Source organism: Panulirus ornatus, chromosome 2 (genome assembly GCF_036320965.1).
Source record: "Panulirus ornatus isolate Po-2019 chromosome 2, ASM3632096v1, whole genome shotgun sequence".
Lineage (NCBI taxonomy): Eukaryota > Metazoa > Arthropoda > Malacostraca > Decapoda > Palinuridae > Panulirus > Panulirus ornatus.
In genome coordinates, this window is record NC_092225.1 from 101,071,313 (window position 1) to 101,083,171 (window position 11,859).

At 41.2% G+C, this 11,859-nt stretch overlaps 1 protein-coding gene across 2 annotated transcripts in view; it reads left to right on the plus strand.

Annotated features, from left to right (window-relative positions):
• mRRF1 (mitochondrial ribosome recycling factor 1) overlaps positions 1-11,859 on the plus strand; it is a 35,623-nt gene extending 23,764 nt beyond the window's left edge. For both annotated transcript variants that reach the window (XM_071680780.1, XM_071680773.1), the window contains 2 exons: positions 1,167-1,326; positions 11,700-11,859. In XM_071680780.1, coding sequence (XP_071536881.1) covers positions 1,167-1,326; positions 11,700-11,783 — 244 coding nt within the window. In that variant the 3' untranslated portion in view covers positions 11,784-11,859. The remainder of the gene's footprint in view (positions 1-1,166; positions 1,327-11,699) is intronic.

The following is an 11,859-nucleotide window of genomic DNA, read 5'->3' on the forward strand; positions in this document are numbered from 1 at the left end:
AAAGTTATTATTTAGTGTTAGCCAGCATATCTCAAGAGTAATTTAACTGAATGTTGACAGTGATTATGTAACCGTTCTTGCACTTAAAAGAATTCTTTTATTTGAAAAAGATGATGATGGTGATGTTTGTTTGATAGTTAGAAGGGCAGAAAAATATTTGCGGTCCTGGAATAAGAAATATGTTAGACTGATTGAGGGAGTCTCCTTAACATAGGCAGAACTAGTTGCTATTAATGAGGCTGTAAAGGATGAGAAAAAGTTGATTATAGAATGATATCCTAGTAGTAAGTGGCTCTAATTGTGATCTGAATAACCTTAAAAGAGAGGATGTTATGGATGAGGATGTGCATATAGGAAGATTAGTGGTAGTGGTGGTATTTTAGAAAATAGGGTAAGAAATGTTTCATTTCTTTGGTTACTTGTACATGATGGACTCTTTGGAAATGAAATAACTGACACTGTGGCAAAAGGTAAATGCAGGAGGAATGAGGTAGATTTTCATGTACCCAAACAGATATGAATTTTGATTGTAATATCCTCCCACAACAACATTCCTTCACCACTAAATACCACTGCCATGCACAAACACTCACACAGTCACATTGCAACTCAGTTTATCTAACAATACCAACCAATTTGAACACCATCTCACCCCTTAAGTATATAACTGAACTAATGCCCTCTCAGGAAATTATGGCGCATTAATCCAGGTTCTGCTGCAACCACCGCTTGCTGCTCATCTAGTAACAGCTAAGGCTTCAACAGATTCATCACCCACTTTACCTGTAGATGTTGCCAAAATCCTGAGGACCATCATCATTGTGAACATGTAAATCTTGAACAACAACACAAACAACTAATATATAGATGCACAGTATATATATGTGAAGTGTCTTGTTGCCCAGTTGGTAAATGGAAAGTCTTTTCAATTTCTTTTGCAAGTGTGATTTACAGTGTCAGAATGTTAAGAGGCATATATGCTTGATAACCTCTGTTTAACCTTAGGAAATCAAAACTTTTTATGTTGGCAATCCAAACTTTTGGGAGAAACATTAGAGATCAGAGATTTTAGTCATCACTTTATATTTCATGAATAATTCTAAAGTGTATTCTTCAAGGTATTTTGTACATCAAAAAGGAGAATAACAATCTTTGTACTTTTTCAGAGTTACAAAGGATCATCGAGAAAATTTAGCAAAAAGTGCTAAGACATTATATAACCAATGCAGAGATCACCTCAGAGATATACAGAACCACCATATTCGTAAACTCAAGAAAAAGGAAGGAGAGGTATCAGAGGATCTTATACATAATGTCCAGTTGAAGGTGAACTTTACAATCTTGTTTCTCTTGCCACATGGTGAGCAGGATGTTTAGTATAATCTAAATGGATGAATGTAGATCTGACAGTATGTCTGTTTATTTGTTACCATTGCTCATTAATGGATAATGCCAAGGACTGGATATAAGTTGCTGTATATTAAGAAAAACACCATCTTTATATCACTCGATAATACATGAATTGCTACCTTGCTTGTAGCACCTGTCATTCTTGCCTTTTGCACATCCATCAGACAAGCTTATCAGCTTTGGTGAGAGTGACCTCCATCCACTACCACACAGTGGGTTACTATTATTTATTATTTTTATAATGCTTTGTCGCTGTCTCCCGCGTTAGTGAGGTAGTGCAAGGAAACAGTTGAAAGAATGGCCCAACCAATGCACATACACATGCATATACATACATGTCCACACACGCACATATACATACCTATACATTTCAACATATACATATATATATATATTTTTTTTTTTGCTTTGCCGCTGTCTCCCGCATTTGCGAGGTAGCGCAAGGAAACAGACGAAAGAAATGGCCCAACGCACCCCCATACACATGTACATACATACGTCCACACATGCAAATATACATACCTACACAGCTTTCCATGGTTTACCCCAGACGCTTCACATGCCTTGATTCACTCCACTGACAGCACGTCAACCCCGGTATACCACATCGCTCCAATTCACTCTATTCCTTGCCCTCCTTTCACCCTCCTGCATGCTCAGGCCCCGATCACACAAAATCTTTTTCACTCCATCTTTCCACCTCCAATTTGGTCTCCCTCTTCTCCTCGTTCCCTCCACCTCCGACACATATATTCTCTTGGTCAATCTTTCCCCACTCATTCTCTCCATGTGCCCGAACCATTTCAAAACACCCTCTTCTGCTCTCTCAACCACGCTCTTTTTATTTCCACACATCTCTCTTACCCTTACGTTACTTACTCGATCAAACCACCTCACATTGTCCTCAAACATCTCATTTCCAGCACATCCATCCTCCTGCGCACAACTCTATCCATAGCCCACGCCTCGCAACCATACAACATTGTTGGAACCACTATTCCTTCAAACATACCCATTTTTGCTTTCCGAGATAATGTTCTTGACTTCCACACATTCTTCAAGGCTCCCAGAATTTTCGCCCCCTCCCCCACCCTATGATCCACTTCTGCTTCCATGGTTCCATCCGCTGCCAGATCCACTCCCAGATATCTAAAACACTTCACTTCCTCCAGTTTTTCTCCATTCAAACTCACCTCCCAATTGACTTGACCCTCAACCCTACTGTACCTAATAACCTTGCTCTTATTCACATTTACTCTTAACTTTCTTCTTTCACACACTTTACCAAACTCAGTCACCAGCTTCTGCAGTTTCTCACATGAATCAGCCACCAGCGCTGTATCATCAGCGAACAACAACTGACTCACTTCCCAAGCTCTCTCATCCCCAACAGACTTCATACTTGCCCCTCTTTCCAAAACTCTTGCATTCACCTCCCTAACAACCCCATCCATAAACAAATTAAACAACCATGGAGACATCACACACCCCTGCCGCAAACCTACATTCACTGAGAACCAATTACTTTCCTCTCTTCCTACACGTACACATGCCTTACATCCTCGATAAAAACTTTTCACTGCTTCTAACAACTTGCCTCCCACACCATATATTCTTAATACCTTCCACAGAGCATCTCTATCAACTCTATCATATGCCTTCTCCAGATCCATAAATGCTACATACAAATCCATTTGCTTTTCTAAGTATTTCTCACATACATTCTTCAAAGCAAACACCTGATCCACACATCCTCTACCACTTCTGAAACCACACTGCTCTTCCCCAATCTGATGCTCTGTACATGCCTTCACCCTCTCAATCAATATCCTCCCATATAATTTACCAGGAATACTCAGCAAACTTATACCTCTGTAATTTGAGCACTCACTCTTATCCCCTTTGCCTTTGTACAATGGCACTATGCACGCATTCCGCCAATCCTCAGGCACCTCACCATGAGTCATACATACATTAAATAACCTTACCAACCAGTCAACAATACAGTCACCCCCTTTTTTAATAAATTCCACTGCAATACCATCCAAACCTGCTGCCTTGCCGGCTTTCATCTTCCGCAAAGCTTTTACTACCTCTTCTCTGTTTACCAAATCATTTTCCCTAACCCTCTCACTTTGCACACCACCTCGACCAAAACACCCTATATCTGCCACTCTATCATGAAACACATTCAACAAACCTTCAAAATACTCACTCCATCTCCTTCTCACATCACCACTACTTGTTATCACCTCCCCATTTGCGCCCTTCACTGAAGTTCCCATTTGCTCCCTTGTCTTACGCACTTTATTTACCTCCTCCCAGAACATCTTTTTATTCTCCCTAAAATTTAATGATACTCTCTCACCCCAACTCTCATTTGCCCTTTTTTTTCACCTCTTGCACCTTTCTCTTGACCTCCTGTCTCTTTCTTTTATACATCTCCCACTCAATTGCATTTTTTCCCTGCAAAAATCGTCCAAACGCCTCTCTCTTCTCTTTCACTAATACTCTTACTTCTTCATCCCACCACTCACTACCCTTTCTAATCAACCCACCTCCCACTCTTCTCATTCCACAAGCATCTTTTGTGCAATCCATCACTGATTCCCTAAATACATCCCATTCCTCCCCCACTCCCCTTACTTCCATTGTTCTCACCTTTTTCCATTCTGTACTCAGTCTCTCCTGGTACTTCCTCACACAAGTCTCCTTCCCAAGCTCACTTACTCTCACCACCCTCTTCACCCCAACATTCACTCTTCTTTTCTGAAAACCCATACAAATCTTCACCTTAGCCTCCACAAGATAATGATCAGACATCCCTCCAGTTGCACCTCTCAGCACATTAACATCCAAAAGTCTCTCTTTCGCGCGCCTGTCAATTAACACGTAATCCAATAACGCTCTCTGGCCATCTCTCCTACTTACATAAGTATACTTATGTATATCTCGCTTTTTAAACCAGGTATTCCCAATCATCAGTCCTTTTTCAGCACATAAATCTACAAGCTCTTCACCATTTCCATTTACAACACTGAACACCCCATGTATACCAATTATTCCCTCAACTGCCACATTACTTACCTTTGCATTCAAATCACCCATCACTATAACCCGGTCTCATTCAGCTCATATATATATATATATATATATATATATATATATATATATATATATATATATATATATATATATATATATATATATGAGTATTTTGAAGGTTTGTTGAATGTGTCTGATGACAGAGTGGCAGATATAGGGTGTTTTGGTCGAGGTGGTGTGCAAAGTGAGAGGGTTAGGGAAAATGATTTGGTAAACAGAGAAGAGGTAGTAAAAGCTTTGCGGAAGATGAAAGCCGGCAAGGCAGCAGGTTTGGATGGTATTGCAGTGGAATTTATTAAGAAAGGGGGTGACTGTATTGTTGACTGGATGGTAAGGTTATTTAATGTATGTATGACTCATGGTGAGGTGCCTGAGGATTGGCGGAATGCGTGCATAGTGCCATTGTACAAAGGCAAAGGGGATAAGAGTGAGTGCTCAAATTACAGAGGTATAAGTTTGTTGAGTATTCCTGGTAAATTATATGGGAGGGTATTGATTGAGAGGGTGAAGGCATGTACAGAGCATCAGATTGGGGAAGAGCAGTGCAGTTTCAGAAGTGGTAGAGGATGTGTGGATCAGGTGTTTGCTTTGAAGAATGTATGTGAGAAATACTTAGAAAAGCAAATGGATTTGTATGTAGCATTTATGGATCTGGAGAAGGCATATGATAGAGTTGATAGAGATGCTCTGTGGAAGGTATTAAGAATATATGGTGTGGGAGGCAAGTTGTTAGAAGCAGTGAAAAGTTTTTATCGAGGATGTAAGGCATGTGTACGTGTAGGAAGAGAGGAAAGTGATTGGTTCTCAGTGAATGTAGGTTTGCGGCAGGGGTGTGTGATGTCTCCATGGTTGTTTAATTTGTTTATGGATGGGGTTGTAAGGGAGGTAAATGCAAGAGTCCTGGAAAGAGGGGCAAGTATGAAGTCTGTTGGGGATGAGAGAGCTTGGGAAGTGAGTCAGTTGTTGTTCGCTGATGATACAGCGCTGGTGGCTGATTCATGTGAGAAACTGCAGAAGCTGGTGACTGAGTTTGGTAAAGTGTGTGGAAGAAGAAAGTTGAGAGTAAATGTGAATAAGAGCAAGGTTATTAGGTACAGTAGGGGTGAGGGTCAAGTCAATTGGGAGGTGAGTTTGAATGGAGAAAAACTGGAGGAAGTGAAGTGTTTTAGATATCTGGGAGTGGATCTGTCAGCGGATGGAACCATGGAAGCGGAAGTGGATCATAGGGTGGGGGAGGGGGCGAAAATTTTGGGAGCCTTGAAAAATGTGTGGAAGTCGAGAACATTATCTCGGAAAGCAAAAATGGGTATGTTTGAGGGAATAGTGGTTCCAACAATGTTGTATGGTTGCGAGGCGTGGGCTATGGATAGAGATGTGCGCAGGAGGATGGATGTGCTGGAAATGAGATGTTTGAGGACAATGTGTGGTGTGAGGTGGTTTGATCGAGTAAGTAACGTAAGGGTAAGAGAGATGTGTGGAAATAAAAAGAGCGTGGTTGAGAGAGCACAAGAGGGTGTTTTGAAATGGTTTGGGCACATGGAGAGAATGAGTGAGGAAAGATTGACCAAGAGGATATATGTGTCGGAGGTGGAGGGAACGAGGAGAAGAGGGAGACCAAATTGGAGGTGGAAAGATGGAGTGAAAAAGATTTTGTGTGATCGGGGCCTGAACATGCAGGAGGGTGAAAGGAGGGCAAGGAATAGAGTGAAATGGAGCGATGTGGTATACAGGGGTTGACGTGCTGTCAGTGGATTGAATCAAGGCATGTGAAGCGTCTGGGGTAAACCATGGAAAGCTGTGTAGGTATGTATATTTGCGTGTGTGGACGTGTGTATGTACATGTGTATGGGGGGGGGGGGTTGGGCCATTTCTTTCGTCTGTTTCCTTGCGCTACCTCGCAAACGCGGGAGACAGCGACAAAGTATAAAAAAAAAAAAAAAAAATATATATATACACATACACACACACATACATACGCACATATACACACACACACACATACATATATATATACATATGAAAAATGTAAGAAACAATTTAGAAAACTGAAACTTCTAGCTTGAAATGAAATGAAAAAATGGATGTCACATAATGGTTCAACCTCTGGCTATGGAAAAAGGAAATGTATAATTTATTTACACAAACGTCAGTAGTAGTTCTCATCAATTTGACCACTGTATCAATAAGCTTCAATGTATATATATATATATATATATTTTTTTTTTTTTTTTTTCATACTATTCGCCATTTCCCGCATCAGCGAGGTAGCGTTGAGAACAGAGGACTGGGCCCCTGAGGGAACATCCCCACCTGGGCCCCCCCCCCCCCTGTTCCCTCTTTTGGAAAATCAAAAAAAAAAGTGAGAGGGGAGGATTTCCAGCCTCCCGCTCCCTCCCCTTTTAGTCGCCTTCTACGACACGCAGGGAATACGTGGGAAGTATTCTTTCTCCCCTATCCCCAGGGATAATATATATATATACATACACAGACATATACCTATACACACATGTACATAATTCATACTTGCTGCCTTTATTCATTCCCTTGGCCACCCCTCCACACATGAAATGACACCCCCATCCCCCATATGCGCATGAGGTAGCACTAGGAAAAGACAACAAAGGCCACATTTGTTCATACTCAGTCTCTAGCTGCCATGTATAATGCATCGAAATCACAGCTCCCTTTCCACATCTAGACCCCATAAAACTTTCCATGGTTTACCCCAAACGCTTCACATGCCCTGTTTCAATCCATTGACAGCACGTCAACCCTGGTATACCACATTGTTCCAATTCACTCTCTTCCTTGCATGCCTTTCATCCTCCTTTATGTTCAGGCCCCAATCGCTCAAAATCTTTTTCACTCCATCCTTCCACCTCCATTTTGGTCTCCCACTTCTCCTCGTTCCCTCCACTTCTGACACATATATCCTCTTTGTCAGTCTTTCCTCACTTATTCTCTCCATGTAACCAAACCATTTCAGTACACCCTCTTCTGCTCTCTCAACCACACTGTTTTTATTACCACTCATCTCTCTTACCCTTTCATTACTTACTCGATCAAACCACCTCACGCCACATATTGTCCTCAAGCATCTCATTTCCCACACATCCACCCTCCTCCACACAACGTTATCTATAGCCCATGCCTTGCAACCATATGATATTGTTGGAACTGCTATTCCTTCAAACATACCCATTTTTGCTTTCCAAGATAATGTTCTTGCCTTCCACACATTTTTCAACGCTCCTAGAACCTTTGCCCCCTCCCCCACCCTGTGACTCACTTCCGCCTCCATAGTTCCATCCGCTGCCAAATCCATTCCCAGATATCTAAAACACTTCACTTCCTGCAGTTTTTCTCCATTCAAACTTACCTCCCAATTGACTTGTCCCTCAACCCTACTGTACCTAATATTATTACCTTGCTCTTATTCACATTTACTCTCAGCTTTCTTCTTTCACACACTTTACCAAACTCAGTCACCAGCTTCTGCAGTTTCTAACTGGAATCAGCCACCAGTGCTGTATCATCAGCGAACAACAACTGACTCACTTCCCAAGCCCTCCCATCCACAACAGACTGCATACTTGCCCCTCTCTCCAAAACTCTTGCATTCACCTCCCTAACAATCCTATCCATAAATTAAACAACCATTGAAACATAACGCACCCCTGCCGCAAACTGACATTTACTGGGAACCAATCACTTTCCTCTCTTCCTACTCGTACACATGCCTTACAATCTGGATAAAATATTTTCACTGCTTCTAGCAACTTGCCTCCCACACCATATACTCTTTATACCTAACACAGAGCATCTCTGTCAACTCTTATCACATGCCGTCTCCAGATCCATATATGCTACGTACAAATCCATTTGTTTTTCTAAGTATTTCTCACATACATTCTTCAGAGCAAACACCTGATCCACACATCCTCTACCACTTCTGAAACCACACTGCTCTTCCCCAATCTGATGCTCTGTACATTCCTTCACCCTTTCAATCAATACCCTCCCATATAATTTCCCAGGAATACTCAACAAACTTATACCTCTATAATTTGAACACTCACCTTTATCCCCTTTGCCTTTGTACAGTGGCACTATGGGTTACTATTTTTTTTATTTTAATGAACATTACAAATAAATGATATGATATATTTTATTCACTTATCTAACTTTAGGTGGCAGTGCTGCTGCTGCAAGCTTACGTACTGTAAATCTGTTTTGATTCTTACATTGTCATATGTACTGTTACCATCTGGAGGTGAATATTAGTAGAAGCAGTAAAGGAAGAGTGAGTGCAGAATGGAAAAGGTGAGAGCAAAGGATGTAAGGGGAGTGGGCGAGGAATGGGATGTATTTAGGGAAGCAGTGATGGCTTGTGCAAAAGATGCTTGTGGCATGAGAAGTGTGGGAGGTGGGCAGATTAGAAAGGGTAGTGAGTGGTGGGATGAAGAAGTAAGATTATTAGTGAACGAGAAGAGAGAGGCATTTGGACAATTTTTGTAGGGAAATAGTGCAAATGACTGGGAGATTTATAAAAATAAGAGGCAGGAGGTCAAGAGAAAGGTGCAAGAGGTGAAAAAGAGGGCAAATGAGAGTTTCGGGTGAGAGAGTATCACTGAATTTTAGGGAGAATGAAAAGATGTTTTGGAAGGAGGTAAATAAAGTGCATAAGACAAAGAGTACAAATGGGAACATCGGTGAAGGGGCAGGAGGTCAAGAGAAAGGTGCAAGAGGTGAAAAAGAAGGCAAATGAGAGTTTCGGGTGAGAGAGTATCATTGAATTTTAGGGAGAATGAAAAGATGTTTTGGAAGGAGGTAAATAAAGTGCATAAGACAAAGAGTACAGATGGGAACATCAGTGAAGGGGGCTAATGGGGAGTTAATAACAAGTAGTGGTAATGTGAGAAGGAGATGGAGTGAGCATTTTGGTTTGTTGAATGTGTTAGATGATAGTGGCAGATATAGGGTGTTTTGGTCAAGGTGGTGTGCGAAGTGAGAGGGTCAGGGAGAATGATTAGGTAAACAGAGAAGAGGTAGTGAAAGCTTTGCAGAAGATGAAAGCTGGCAAGGCGGTGGGTTTGGTTGGTATTGCAGTGAAATTTATTAATAAAGGGGGTGACTGTGCTGTTGACTGGTTGGTGGGGATATTCAGTGTATGTATGGTTCATGGTGAAGTGCCTGGGGATTGGCGGAATGCATGCATAGTGCCATTGTACAAAGGCAAAGGGGATAAAGGTTGAGTGTTCAAATCACAGAGGTATAAGTTTGTTAAGTATTCCTAGGAAATTGTATGGGAGGGTATTGATTGAGAGGGTGAAGGCATGTACAGAACATCAGATTGGGGAAGAGCAGTGTGGTTTCAGAAGTGGTTGAGGATGTGTGGATCAGGTGTTTGCTTTGAAGAATGTATTTGAGAAATACTTAGAAAAACAAATGGATTTGTATGTAGCATTTATGGATCTGGAGAAGGCATATGATAAGAGTTGATAGAGATGCTCTTTGGAAGGTATTAAGAGTATGTGGTGTGGGAGGCAAGTTGCTAGAAGCATTGAAAAGTTTTTATCCAGGATGTAAGGCATGTGTACGAGTAGGAAGAGAAGAAAGTGATTAGTTCTCAGTGAATATCGGTTTGCGGCAGGGGTGCGTGATTTCTACATGGTTAATTTGTTTATGTATAGGGTTGTTAGGGAGGTGAATGCAAGAGTTTTAGTGAGAGGGGCAAGTATGCAGTCTGTTGTGGATGAGAGGGGTTGGGAAGTGAGTCAAATTGTGTTGGCTGATGATACAGTGCTGGTGGCTGATTCGGGTGAGAAACTGCAGAAGCTGGTGACGAGTTTGGTAAAATGTGTGAAAGAAGAAAGCTGAGAGTAAATGTGAATAAGAGCAAGGTTATTAGGAACAGTTGGGTACAGGGACAAGTCAATTGGGAGGTAAGTTTGATTGGAGAAAAACTAGAGGAAGTGAAGTGTTTTAGATATCTGGGAGTGGATTTGGCAGCGGATGGAACCAACCATGGAAGTATAAGTGAGTCACAGGGTGGGGAATGGGGTGAAAGTGTTATTTAATGTTCACGTAATAATTTTATGCTATCTTTATCTAACCTACAAAATACTGCAGCACTGTTCTGCCAAGATATGAAATATTTTCTTAGAAATGAGATTGACAGCTTTTGTCAAAAAAAAGAAAAAAGAAAAATGTTTGGAAGTGTGAACATTGCTGATAGCACCAACAATGACAACAAAATACAGAGTATTCTGTAGCCCCTTTTTGAAGTATGCTTAAGAATTGTGTATTTACCAAGTTTTTTCTATCTTTCTATATCTCTGATGCCTGTTCCTTCCCAAAACTCCCTCAAGAGAATGACCACAGCAATAGAGTTCCATAACTAGTGAACTCCAGTGCCACTTCTTAGCCTTTAGTGGCTCATCCTTAACAGGCCATTGGCAGAGGGCAACTCTGTTGCAGTGTCAGAGGCTCCTACCTAATGTTCCTGCTGACTACTTCTACCTAATGTGTCTAGCTAATGTTCCTGCTAAATGTTCTAACTTACTACTACTCCCTAATGCTCCTGTCTGATGTTCTCAACTGCTACTTCTGCATAATGTTTCTGCCTAATGCTCCTGCCTAGATGTTCCTACCTACTATTTCTGTCTATTGTTCCTGCTATTTTACCACAAGGCAGGGCTAGCACATAGTGATCACCACAGGAAAATCTAGAAATACAGAGAATGAGCGGTGCGAGTTAAATGTTGTCAAGTAGTCCATGTGGCAAGGAGAGAATATATGTTTGTGGACAGAATGCCTGTTGTCCATGTGTGGATGAGGCAGGAAAAAAGGCGGCTCTCAGGGTCAGAGTGCAACTTGACAGCTACTGAAATCCTTGCTCACTACACAGTCATCACTAACCCTCTAGACAACCAGGTGGGGGATACTGGTAATACACCTCCCTTCAGAAGGGAGAATGAATAAAACTGTGTGGTGATATTACTCATGAAGGCAGTATGTGAAAAAGCTAGGGATCAAATTTGCAACACATATAGATGTGTTATCCTTGATTTTGTTTTGGATAATGCACACTGTTACACACTGTACTTATGCAGAGTACTGTCATATGATTTTGCCTAGGATATTGATTGTATGTGCATTTATTTCTCATTCTTTTCTAACAGATCCAAGAGATAGCTAAAAGCCACATGCAGGAAGCTGAGAAAATTATGACATTGAAGCAGAAGGAGCTACTCCAAACAAACTAAGTATCTTAGACCCTTCACAATTTATTTTTGAAACATAGTGATGTGAGATTATTAAAGATTTTTAAGTCCCCATTTT